The sequence below is a fragment of the Cervus elaphus genome, chromosome 13, assembly GCF_910594005.1.
Source record: "Cervus elaphus chromosome 13, mCerEla1.1, whole genome shotgun sequence".
Lineage (NCBI taxonomy): Eukaryota > Metazoa > Chordata > Mammalia > Artiodactyla > Cervidae > Cervus > Cervus elaphus.
The window spans coordinates 34,434,470-34,448,272 of NC_057827.1; the positions used below are offsets into that span (position 1 = coordinate 34,434,470).

The 13,803-nt window shown below is 45.9% G+C and overlaps 1 protein-coding gene across 2 annotated transcripts in view; it reads left to right on the forward strand.

Annotated features, from left to right (window-relative positions):
• Positions 1–12,758: 12,758 nt before the first annotated feature.
• The window catches only part of UBE2Q2 (ubiquitin conjugating enzyme E2 Q2), a 57,421-nt gene continuing 56,376 nt past the window's right edge, over positions 12,759–13,803 (forward strand). Inside the window, exon 1 of one of the 2 annotated variants that reach the window (XM_043921743.1) lies at positions 12,759–13,268. In XM_043921743.1, the coding sequence (XP_043777678.1) occupies positions 13,080–13,268 (189 nt within the window). In that variant the 5' untranslated portion in view covers positions 12,759–13,079. The remainder of the gene's footprint in view (positions 13,269–13,803) is intronic. The other variant, XM_043921742.1, reaches the window with a different exon arrangement.

A 13,803-nucleotide genomic window follows, 5' to 3' on the forward strand; every position in this document is an offset into this window, starting at 1 on the left:
TGTGGTGTTGGAGAAGACTCTTGAGAGCCCCTTGGACAGCAAGGAGATCCAACCAGTCCATCCTAAAGGAGATCAGTCCTGGGTGCTCATTGGAAGGACTGATGCTGAAGCTGAAACTCCAATACTTTGGCCACCTGATGCAAAGAACTGACTCATTGGAAAAGACCCTGATGTTGGGAAAGATTGAAGGCGGGAGGAGAAGGGGATGACAGGATGAGATGGTTGGATGGCATCACCGACTCAATGGACATGAGTTTGAGTAAACTCCGGGAGTTGGTGATGGACAGGGAGGCCTGGTGTGCTTCAGTCCATGGGGTCGCAAAAAGTCGGACACGACGGAGTGACTGAACTGAACTGAACTGAACTGAGGGTCTCTGTCTTCCAGTCTATGTGGGAGGTGGAATCCTAACTTCCCTAATTACCAGCTATCAGACACAGCTGAGCTAATCACATGTACACTGGTCACCCTTTGTAACTTTTTACTCAAGTCCCCACTCTCTCCACCTGTCTTCTCCTTCCTTCTTTTAAAATGTTCCATCACCTCTGTACAAATCAGGGCCCTGCATTTCCTGTGCTGTCAGTAGTTACTGAATAAAATTGGTTTTCACCACTTTCAGTCATGTCCAGTTGTACTTATCTTTGACAGAACCTTTCCATATATAAAGAGATGATTGAAAGCATGACTGGGAGCTATGGATATGGCAAATATCACAGGGGTTTAGTTGTTCTTTTTAAAAATAACTTGCCTCTTTCCAGAAGGGATTAAGGAATCCTCAGTTGAGTCAATCATGTCCAATTCTTAGTGACCCCATGGACTGTAGCACACCAGGAATCCTACTGCGAGACATTATCCAATAAGAATAATAAAATAAGGCTAAAAAGGAAAACATTTAAAGTACTGAGAGAAAGAGAGTAGTTGGTTAGGGTAGTAGTTGGCTCTTCTTTTGAAATAAGGAGAACAGGTGGGGTTGAGGTGGACCAGGGGTGGGAACCTAACAGTCTATCACAGAGAGAACATGGATATCTGAAATTAAGAAATCTGTGAGCATTTGCAACCCTCTATCGTGGGGAGCACTTTCTGCCATGCATGGCAGAAGCTGGCAGTGCCCGAGCAAATGCCACTGGAAGCAGCTTGTGACCAGAAGCAAATCGGGAGTTATAAATGAAGACACCAGCGCCCTCCCCTATGGCTGGCATAACTTGGAGGCATATTCCATAATGTTCTCGGACTTCAGTGGAGGGGAGTAATCTGTAGTTGCTTGCAGGGTAACCTGTTCCGCTTCCCTGTCTGAAAGCCCCAGTCCTCTGTCAGGGCTTCCTGGGATCACCTCCAAAATAAACGGCTCGCACTGGAATCTCTGTCTCAGAGTTTACTTCTGGGAGCACCCAACTAAGACCAGCTCTGGACTTCCTGGAAGTCCAGAGGGAAACTAAATAATATAACTGCTATATTTAGAAAGTAGAAAACAAATCAGTTCCTCAGTTGAGACAGTCTTTCTTCCTCCCCTACCTCTGCCTCCCTTTCCAAAATAAAGCACTACTTACAGTCCTATTTCCCACTTATGGCTTTTGTGGCATTCATGTTGGTACCACCTTCAGGCCTGTAAGTTCTCTGATACTTTATTTCCTTTTGAGCTCGCAAAGTGGCTCACAGATAGTTGAGACTAAGTAGGTGTTTGAATTATGAAAATATGAACATTGTCCAACATACATAGAAATAGAGACTCAGTTAGGGGACATGACTCGCCACATGTTCCATGCACAGTGACCAGGGAAGCCAGAATTGGCTCCCAAGTCTCTTGACCACTCCTCTGGTTTTCTACCACAAACACAGCGTCTCCTCCTGGGTTTCATTTCATCATCTGAGTGGAGCCTGAAGCTTTTAGCAGGAGAAGCATGTTTGTCAGTATTAAAAATATACTTGTCTTGAGTGAGCCAGGGCCTCTTCCCCTAGGCCCATTAGATCTGAAGGATTGTGTTTGTTGCTACTTAATTTTTCATATCATGCAAGAAGAGACCTAAATGTAGTCAAGGAGAAGACTATAGATTCTAGGCATTTGGGCTATTCAGAGAGAATGGATTAATTGATTATGGCAAACCCCAAACACAGAATCAAGTCTGTGTTTCCATGAATTCCTCCTGGAAATAGTAGCACCTTGAAGCCCTAGAGTGTGGGGAGGGTGAGACTCAATTTAGCCTGCAGTGGCTCTGCAGAGAGTGAAGACCAAAGGCTTCGTGAACAACCCAACAGCAAGTCAGCCAGAGAAGGAGAGGTCTAAGGCCCACAACCTGAAGTCAAAACATTGGAAGTATCACTTCTCTTGGTCTGGGGTGGGGGAATTCATCCAAATGCAGGTACAACTTCAAAAATATCAGTTGTAATGGTTAATCTGTCTTGGGGCCTAAAGTTTGTCAGCCTCTGAGCAGCCTCTAGATCGGGTATCTTTTTGTGATGGGGAAAAAAAAAATAACAGCCACACATTCACTGGTCCTTTAAATTTCTTTGCAAAATTCTCTCATTTACCTCTCTCCACCGTAAATATCTATAAATCAATTTTAAATTGTCATTTTATTACATAAATAAATAACATGTTCAATAAAACTATTTCAGAAAATATAAACAGAAAGAAAACTGAAGTTGCTTGAAAAGTCACCACTGTTAACATTTTAGTATATCCTTCCAGACATATATACACAACTTGATTTAATGGGTGCATAGTATTTCATTCTGAGGATAGACAAAACTTTTCTTAGGTTGGCCAAAAAATTTGTTCGGGTTTTCCGTACCAGCTTTCCAAAGTCTGAATGAAATTTTTGGCCATCCTAATACACCCAGTTCTAAGCACTGGGTCCTTCCTTGCATTTGGCTATCATAAAGAGAGCTGGGGGACTTCACTGGTGGTCCACTAGTTAAGAGTCCACTTTGCAATGCAGGGGACATGGGTTTAATCCCTGGTCAGGGAACTCTGATCCCATGTGCTGCTGAGCAACTAAGCCCTAGAGCTGCAATAACCGAATCAGCGTGCACCGGAGCCCACAGACCACAACTAGAGACTCCATGCACCTCGGCAAAAGACCCACATGATGCAACGAAGGTCCTGCATCCTGCAACTGAAGACCAGACACAGCCAAATAAATATTAAAAAATAAATGAATCAAGTAAAAAGAGCTGGGATAAATATTTTAACCAAGTTTTTGTTATTTCATCAATAAGTAGCTCCAAAAGAGAAGAATGTTCATTTAAAAAATAGAATAGCAATAACAATACTATTGCCACACCTAAGAAATGAAACAATAATTCCATAATATCATCAAATATTAAATGTTCAGTCTTCTCCAATTGGCTCATAAATGTTTGATGTTTTTAGTAACCACTTGGGTAACTACATCTTGATTACATGCCTAAGTAGCTCTTTAGGATAAATGCTTAGATATGAAAAATTACAGGGTCAAAGGTATGTTATACCTAGATCAAGAAAGATATTCTCACTCATTAGCCTTAAACATTCCAAAACAACATTTTGTAAGAATGTGTCTGGGGATGGAATAAGGAAGGAATCTTTTTATTTGAAGCTTTCATTTGCTGATGACAGAGGCAAGATAATGCTCTGAAAGGTTTCTAGGGATTTACTATAATAAACCCCAGGCTGATTTCCCTCCTGCCTCCTTTCATCAGCGTCAGTGGGGTCAGGAGTTCTTCCCATTAGATTAATTAGCTTCTCCAGAGGATCATGTGCTCCTTCTCAATAGCCAAGTGGTCTTTCTGAAGGAACTGGTAGTTCTCACTCAGAATCTATCTGTAGAACCTATTATCTTCCTAACAGGAAGATCTGTATTTCACTCCATCGACATTTCTGTGCCACCCTGCCCTCTCAATGCTAAGTTTGCTGTTTTATATTTATCTAAATTTATATTTAGGGCTTGCCTGGTGGCTCAGACGGTAAAGAATCTGCTTGCAATGTGGGAGACTTGGGTTCGATCCCTGGTTGGGAAGATCCCCTGGAGGAGGGTATGGCAACCCACCTGAAGAATCCCCAAGAACAGAGGGACCTGGTGGGCTACAGTCCATGGGGTCACAAAGAGTTGGACACAACTTAGCGACTAAGCACAGCACAAATTTATAATTTACATAGAAGCTGAAGTGTAGTGGAAACAGCTGGACAGATCTGGATTCAGATTTACTGTGTCACCTTGGGGCTTCCCTGGTGGCTCAGATGGTAAAGAATCTGCCTGCAACACAGGAGACCTGGGTTCGATCCCTGGATCGGGAAGACCCCATGAAGGAAATGGCAACCCACTCCAGTATTCTTGCCTGGAGAATTCCATGGACAGAGGAGCCTGGTGGGCTACAGTCCATAGGGTCACAAAGAGTCAGACACCACACTTGGGCAAATTATGTTCCTTTTCTAAAATTGAGTTATTTGGAAGCATAATGATAGTTTCCTCAGGCTACCACAAGGATAAATAACTTGGCTACTTCAATAGATACTTGTTTAATGAGTGAATATTTGCTTACTACATTCTTAGGTGGTTTTGTTGTTGTATATTTGTTTTTAGCTAGAAGAAATCTTGGTGCTGCTGCTACGTCACTTCAGCCGTGTCCGACTCTGTACAACCCCATAGCAGCCCACCAGGCTCCTCTGTCCCTGGGATTCTCCAGGCAAGAATACTGGAGTGGGTTGCCATTTCCTTCTCCAATCTTAGTGCACATCCTCTTTATTTTAGAAACAAGAAAACTGAGTTCAGAGAAAACGTGACATTTGGTCTTTCAGTCATTCGTTTAACAAACATTTATTAAGCACTGAATCTGTCTCGGGCACCAGATATATGATAATTAGCAACAGATGGCTGCTGCTTTCAAGGGTAAAGGAGGATAGACAAGTTTTAAAAAGCACTAGACTGAGCTAATACATGGTATTATAGAATTATCTAGCGCTGTGTTGCTCAATATGGTAGCCACTAGCTCTGTGTGGCTATTTAAGTAGAAGTTAACTTGTAATTCAATTAAATCAAAGTAAATTTCAGTTTCTGAATCACATCAATCATTTTTCAAGTGCCCAATGGCCACATGTGGCCAGTGGCTACTGTATTGGACAGTGCAAATACAGAACACTTAAACACCACTGCAGAAAGTTCTATGGGATAGGGCTACTTCTGACTTTCTCCCCAGAATAATATTAATATGCATATATACTTCAAATTCATACAATTACAGGGTGTTTGCACCTTGGTCTGACAGCCTCTTACCATACAGGTAAGAGATGGGCATTGGTAACTAAAACTCAAAGATAAGAGTTTTATTGTAAGGCAGAGCCCAAACTTGTGAAAATTTCAGCTTAGAACAGTTTCTGGCTGAGTTGGCTGCAGCAGAATAATGAGTCACTTGTTCACCTCAACAGGGATGGGCTCCATTTCCTGTGCCTCGTGGGGAGCCCTGTGGTTGTCTGGGCTTATGCAGCCACAGGCTGATGTGTGCACACTTCAGACATGGGGAGAGGGAAAGAGGTTCTCACAGTTTCCCTGAGATTTCAGTGAAACTAGATCACTTCTCTCACAATTTGCCTGCAGTCTCTTTAACTGAAGGTGTTACAAGGCTTTTGCTTCCAGTAGGCCATGTTCACTCTGTGATCACTTACTGCATGCTTTCTATGTCCCAAGGATTGGGCTATAGACAGGAAGACGTTTCAGACAAGAAGTTTACAATCTAGTAGAGGAGACATACGTAGAACCAGCTAGTCATAACCAATGCAACACCCATGAAATAAGTACTGGAATAGGCAAGTGTGTTAGTCACTCCGTCGTGTCCAACTCTTTGCGACCCCATGGACTAGAGTCCACCAGGCTCCTCTGTCCATGGGATTCTCTGGGCAAGAATACTGGAGTGCGTTGCCATTCCCTTTTCCAGGCGACTGGAACAGGCAAAGAACTGTGAAATTGGAGAAAGGGAGAGATTAAATTCAATTCAGGGGACTAGGGAAGGCTTGATAAAGGATAAAGGCATTTGAGAGCAGCCCTATAGATATTCCCTGGAGAAGGGAATGGCAACCCACTCCAGTATTCTTGCCTGGAGAATTCCATGGACAGAGGAGCCTGGTGGGCCCTAGTCCATGGGGTCACAAAGAGTCAGACACAACTGTGTGATTACTACTTAGTACAGATATGCTTAAAGAGAGTAGCATAGAATATGCTGTCACTGCAAATTACTCCACATTCAAATTCTAGGAGTTTGAAAGTCTTCTGTATGGATTGTGACTTATCCCATTCTTTCTTTCATATTGAACTTGCTTTGTCTCCCTGGAGACTTTCATCTTTTTCTCATGCTCTTTCATGCACATCTAGGTGGGACTCCATGGTTAAGAGTTTTCAACCCATTTTTGTCAGCACTACCGTGTCCTCCGTATTTATCTATCTTGCCTGGTCCCAAACTTGCCTTGTTGTAATCAAGGTCATTTATTCAGCATAAGGTCTCTCACCAACTCTCTACTCTCTCAACATTTCTTTGTGTCTTCCCCAATATCTCTCTCCCGTCCCCAGCCTCTTTGAAGGGGTGATTCTTTTCTACATGTAACTCATCCCATCCTTTCCCTCCTCTTCCGGAATCTAGTTCTACATCTTATCTGCCTCTTACGTCTTCAGGTTTCATTGCTTATAATTGGCTCTCTCCTTAGGGGCAGATCCAGCGTTGTAGAGCCTGAAGCTTATTCAATCTTGGGAGCTTTATTCAAGAAAAAGAACACAGAATTACAACTACCAACTTAAAACAAAAGTTAATTTTTATCTAGAAGGGGCCTGTGCCTGTGTAAGGGGCCCTGAAGTTTAAGGGACACAGTAATTCCACTTCTGTTCAGATTATAATAAAAACAATGCGTGCATGCTGAGTCGCTTCAGTTGTGCCCAACTCTTTGCCACCTTATGGACCATAGCCCACCAGGCTCCTTGGTCCATGGGATTCTCCAAGCAAGAATACTGGAGTGGGTTGCCATGCCCTCCTCCAGGGGATCTTCCCTACCCAGGGATCGAACCTGCATCTCTTATGTCTCCTGCACTGGCAGGCAGGTTCTTTACCACTAGCACTGCCTGGGAAGCCCCAAATCAGCTCTAAGATCTAGCAGTTCTACCTCAGATATGTCCCTAGAATCAGTATAGTCTTTTCCATGCCCACTGCCATTTCTGTTTCAGTGCTTCTCATTGTTGACTTGGACCAATCCAAAAGACTCTGTTGTTTGGAGATGGAGAATGTCTGAGTTGGATGCGACTTGACTCATGGAATTAATGGCATGCCAGATCTAGATCTGGGTTTCCGGCCTCTTCTTCATGGCTACCTTACACTTTTAAACCCACTGTGATCTATTTTGTGTATTAATGCCAAATTAATCTTCTGAAAAGTGATGACTCTCATTAAATGAAACTGTAGTCATCCTGGAACAGTATTAGGATTTCAAGATCTGGGCTCAAATAGCATCTCAACTTTATCTTCCTTTTGGTCTCTTCCTGTACGATACAATCAGCTGATCTCTTGGATGTTCTCCGAGAATGGCTGTACTTTCATCCAAATAATTTCTAGAATTAAATTCTTCCTCCTCTGATATGTCATTTGTTGTTGTTCAGTTGCTCAGTCATGTCCAACTCTTTGTGACCCCATGGACTACAGCATGCCAGGCTTCACTGTCCTTCACTGTCTCCCAGAATTTGCTCAAACTCATGTCGATAGAATCAGTGATACCATCCATCCATTTCATCCTCTGTCACCCACTTCTCTTGCCCTCAATCTTTCCCAGCATCAGTGTCTTTTCCAATGAGTCAGCTCTTTTGCTTCAGGTGGCCAAAGTACTGGAGCTTCAGCTTCAGCATCAGTCCTTCCAATGAATATTCGGAGTTGATTTCCTTTAGGATTGACTGATTTGATCTCCTTGCTGTCCAAGGAACTCTCAAGAGTCTTCTCCAGCACCACAGTTTGAAAGCATCAACTCTTCGGCACTCAGCCTTCTTCATGGTCCAACTCTCACATCCATACATGACTACTGGAAAAACCATAACTTTGACTATACAGACCTTTGTTGGCAAAATGATATCTCTACTTTTTAATACACTGTCTAGGTTTGTCACAGCTTTTCTTCCAAGGAGTAAGCTTCTTTTAATTTCATGACTGCAGTCACCGTCCACGGTGATTTTGGAGACCAAGAAAATAAAGTCTGTCACTGTTTCCATTGTTTCCCCATCTATCTGCCATGAAGTGATGGGACCAGATGCTGTGATCTTTGTTTTCTGAATGTTGAGTTTTAAGCCAGTTTTTTCACTCTCCTCTTTCACCATCATCAAGAGGCTCTTTAGTTCCTCTTCATTTTCCACCATAAGGGTGGCATCATCTGCATATCTGAGGTTATTGAAATTTCTCCCAGCAATCTTGATTCTCGCTTGAGCTTCCTCCAGCCCAGCATTTCTCATGATGTACTCTGCATATAAGTTAAATAAGCAGGGTGACGATACACAGCCTTGATGTACTCCTTTCCTAATTTTGAACCTGTCCGTTGTTTCATGTACAGTTCTAACTGTCGCTTCTTGACCTGCATACAGGTTTCTCAGGAGGCAGGTAAGGTGGTCTGGTATTCCCATCTCTTCAAGAATTTTCCACAGTTTTTATGATCCACACAGTCAAAGGCTTTAGTGTAGTCAATGAAGTGGAAGTAGATGTTTTTCTTGAATTTCCTTGCTTTTTCTATGATCTAGTAGATGTTGTGATCTGATGTTGTCTTTATTTATGAGTCTGTAGTAGATACTGTGGTTGACTCTCCAGTATCTGTTTCATCTCAGATGACTGGAAGGCCAGTGAGAGATCCCATCCATTTATAACTGTGATTGGTTTAGGGGTAGGTTGTGGCTACATCTCTGGCCAATGACACAGAAGAGAAGCCAGTTGGGTATATTCTAGGAAAAGTCTCTTGGAAGGAGACATGGAAGAAATAGTCCTTTCTGATTTGGATATCCTTGTGTCTGGTAACCTGAAAGAACACTTCTTGCCACCTTGCTCTCAGCTTGACAAGGGAAATAGGGTCTGGGCTCTTGATATCATTGAAGATGCTCAAAAAATGATAGTTAAATTTCACAATCGTTTTTTGGGTGTCTGCTGTGTTCCAAGCCCTAAAAGGGCTAGAAATGTAAGTAAATATAGTTCCTGAATTCAAGAAGCTTCAAGTCTAGCATTGGAAATAAAACACTGTATCCTGGAGCAAATAACAGAAAACTGTGACTTAAAATGGTTTGGACAACAAGGAAATATATTATTTCACATAATAGGAGGTCCAGAATCAGGGCAGATACTAGGATTGGTTGATTAAAGCTTCTTCTGTGATGTCTTGTGACTACTCTTCTGTGTCACTGACCAGAAATGTGTCACAAGCCTGCCCCTAAACCAATCACAGGTAAATGGATACCATCACTCATTGGACTTCCAGTCATCTGGGATGGAATGCATATTGCAGAGTCAACTTAATTAGGGCTTCCCTGGTGGCTCCGTGGTAAAGAATCTGCCTGTCAATGCAAGAGACGTGGGTTCGATCCCTGGGGCAAGAAGATACCCTGGAGGAGGAAATGGCAATCCAGTCCAGTAAAATCCAGCCTGTAAAATCCCATGGACAAAGGAGCCTGGCAGGTTACAGTCCATGGGGATGTGTGTGTGTGTGTGTGTGTGTGTGTATGTGTATGTGTGTGTGCGCATGTGTGTGTGTTTCTGAGATATAAAAGTGTTCACAATTTATAAAGTTTTTAATTTTCTTATAGCAATTTAGAGATAAAATATAGCTTAGATAGATTAAATAACTTATTCAGGGAATTTTATTTCTCAAAGTCATACAAAATTCTGAACAGTTTGTTCCTCTTGGTCTCAAACCCTTGTCTGTGTACCAGAGTACCAGAGACTGAAGAAAAAAGAAGCAGCAAACTACATGTGTGCTTAACCCAGCAATAACACCAGAGCTAGTTATTTCTGGCTCAGAGTTTGGCACTGGAATCCATTCTTCTTTCTCTCAGTCCCAGTTCATAATGGTTCCCCTAGTTCCAGGGCCAGGAATCCCCATAAATAAAACAATTTATATGCAGAGGCATTTTCCTGAGAAGATGGATCATAGCTTTTATTATATTCTCAGAGTGGTCCATGAACCACTGGAAAGCTAAGAAACAATATAACATGATACACTATTACAGAAGTAAATGAAAATAAAAACTTTAGATATGTTCCCCATTCAGTGGACTTATCACCTCCTTGTGTTTCTGCATTTTTAAAACTTTTTATTAAATTCCTTTATTTTGTATTGAAGTATAGCTGATTAATGGGCTTCCCTGGTGGCTTAGAAGGTAAAGAATGCCCATGCAATGTGGGAGACCTGGGTTTGATTCCTGGGTTGGGAAGATCCCCTGGAGGAGGGCACGGCAACCCACTCCAGTATTCTTGCCTGGAGAATCCCCATGGACAGAGGAGCCTTATAGGCTACAGTCTATGGGGTCGCAAAGAGTCAGACATGACTGACATGACTAAACACACACACATAGCTGATTAATAATGTTGTGATAATTGCAGGCAGTCAGCAAAGGGACTCAATCAGCCATCCTCCCCCAGACTCCATCCCATCCAGGCTTCCACGTAACATTGAACATTGAGCAGAGTTCCCTGGGCCACACAGCAGATCCTTGTTGGTTTTAAATACAGCAGTGTATACCTGTCCATCCCAAACTCCCTAATCCTTCCCCTGGGGAACCATAAGTTCGTTCTTTAAGTCTATGTGTCTGTTTCTGTTCTGTAAATAAGTTTGTATCATGTCTTTTTTTGGGGGGGGGGGTATCATGTCTTTTTATGTTGTTCTGTATTTTGTTATCTAAAGGACAAGTAAATCAGGGACCACTTGTAGATCATGAAGGAGGAAGCATTTAGGTACCGGAGAAGGCTAGTTACCTCTAGTCAAGACCAGTGCAAACAAGAAGGAGGGGACATGTATATACCTATGGTTGATTCACATTGATATATAGCAGAAACCAACACAATATTGTAAAACAACTATTCTCCAAATAAAAATAAATTTATTTATTTATTTATAGTTCTACCACTTTATTGCTACCAACCCATCTCCCTCTACCCTCGTGCACACATGCTCAGTCATGTAACCCCATGGACTGCAGCCCGCCAGGCTTCTCTGTCCATGGACTTTTCCAGGCAAGAATACTGGAGTGGGTTGCCATTTCCTTCTCCAAAATAAATTTTTTTTTAAAGGTGCAAAAGGAAATGCAGAGCAACTTGTTGGAAAATTATTAAGACTTTCAAAATGTCTATAAGTAAGTAAAGTCACTCAGTCGTGTCTGACTCTTTGTGATCCCATGGACTGTAGCCTACCAGGCTCCTCTGTCCATGGGATTTTTCCAGGCAAGAATACTGGAGTGGATTGCCATTTCCTTCTTCAGGGGATCTTCCCAACCCAGGGATCGAACCTGGGTCTCCAGCATTGGAGACAGACGTTTTAGCGTCTGAGCCAGGGCATTAAACCTAACACAAGGCCCTTCTAAGATAGGAGACTTTGCAACTACAGGTTGCATGCTCATGAAACTGGTCCTGCTTCTAGTGCATATCACTAAACACTAAGTGCACTATTAATTACCTGCCCAATTACGTTATGTTCCTTTGGACTACCATGCAGCCCTCCATCCATTTCGGGAGCATTGAGAATATGCCAGGGATTGTGTTAAGTGTTGAGGATTCCAGATAGAAGCATTCATTCAGTAACACTGAGTGTCTATTATATAAAAGGCCTCATTCTAGGTCCTGGGACTATGGCTCTGAATAAGACATTCACGTTGGGGAAAACAACGAATAAACAGGAAAAAATATTAGATAGTGATAAGTGTCTAGCAAAAAATTAACATAGGATGGTATGATACAAGGTGACTAGATGGCCATTTTAGATTAGGTGTTCAGGAAGGCCCTGAGCTAAGACTTCACTGAAAATAGGCCAGCCCTGCCTCCATGGGAGGTGGAGAGAGTTATCTTAAGCTCGAGACAGGAAAGGGAGAGAAAAACGAATGCCAGAGTGAACAGAGGTAGTGGGTACAGAAAGGATGAAATTGCGAGAGGTGGGAGGGAGCAGCTGGCAGGGACCAAATTACCAAAAGGATTGTTTGAAAGCAAAGGAGTGGGCAGAGTCCGGCGAGAAGGTCCTGGCAGGAACTCAGGCTAGACAGAGAAGTGGTGGCTAGGTGACTAGGTGACTAAGATGAGAGCAGCGGAGATGAAGCTAAGTGGGCCGATTTGGGTCCAGAGTGCTGTCGGCAGCCTCCTATCTGCGAGGGCCCCGGGCCGGGTCAGGTGAGTGGGTGGCCCGCTCAGAGCCTCGCGGAGCCCCGCCCCCAGGGACCGGCGCGTGGCCGCTGCCCCGCCGACGTGGCCGGCGCAATAGGCCGGGCACGTGTCTGGTCCCAGACTGGGGGACAGGGCGCGCGGGGGTCTCCAGCTCCTTCTGGTGATTAGGGGCCGGGGCGCCAGCTGGCTTAATCCCGGCGTCCGCGGGCGCGAGCAGAGCAGATGGGCCGAGAGGAAGGGGGCTGGGTCACAGGGAGGAGGGGGCGGCCAGGCGGGCGCGCGCCCCAGCCGCGCGCACGCGCCGGAACGGGGGCGCGCAGGAGCGCCGGGGAGGGGTGGGGAGGGGAGGGGAGGGGAGGGGAGAGGAGGGGAGAGGAGGGGAGAGGAGGGGAGGGGAGGGGAGGGGAGGGGAGGGATGGGGGCGGGGTGGGGGCAGCCCTTTCCCAGGCGGTAGCGGGGGTGGTGTCGCTGTTGCCCTTTTAAGCCACGGGGCCGCCGCCTCCTGCCGGTGGAGTCAGTTACAAAGGGAGCAGCCGCCCAGGCCGCCACACCGCCGCTCGTTGAGGCCTCGGCGCCCCTCGCCATTTTCCAGCCCCGATCCGACGCGGGCCGCGGCGGCGAGGAGAGGCGGAGCCGCGAGAGCGCGGCCCGGGCCGGCCCCGCGGGGCGGTCGCGGCCGTGACGGCGGCTCCGGGCCCGGCTCCCCTTCCGCACCCCTCCCGCCGGAGATGAGGGGAAGATGTCCGTATCAGGGCTCAAGGCCGAGCTGAAGTTCCTGGCGTCCATCTTCGACAAGAACCACGAGCGATTCCGCATCGTCAGCTGGAAGCTGGACGAACTGCACTGCCAGTTCCTGGTGCCGCCACCGGCGCCGCCGGGCAGCCCGCACTCCCCGCCGCCGCCGCTCACACTCCACTGCAACATCACGGTGAGGCGCCCGGCCGCAGCCCCTCAGGGCCGGGCCGGGGAGGAAAGGGGCGCCCCGAGTGCTCGGACAAAGGGGAGGCTGCCCCGGAGAGGCCCCTCGGACCCCTGGGCGGGGCGGGGTGGGTCCGCCCCTTTCCCCGGTGAGGGGCCCGCCTGGGGCCCCGCCGGGACTGCGCGCGGCTGGGGTGGGAGGAGGCGGACGGCGCGTTTCTCCGGCTTTCCCGGCGGGGCTGGGTTTGGGGCTGCTGGCCCCTCTCGGCCCCGGTCGCCGCACCTCGAGGTGGGCGATCGCGGCCGGCCGAGTCCTCGCCGGGTCGCCATGGCCGTCCACAGCCAGGGGCCTGCCCCCGGGGGCCGCGGCCCGCGGGTCGGCTGTTTTTGAGCCCCGGTGGGGCAGGCGAAAGGCCCTCAAGTTTGAACGCGTCCTTCTCCAGTCAGGTTTCCCTGGTTCCGTCTATTCTCCCAATTATTTTTTAAGTTTGGGTTTAAGGAGAAACTAACATTGAAAACTGACGCGTTTGTGGGGGAAAAGTTTA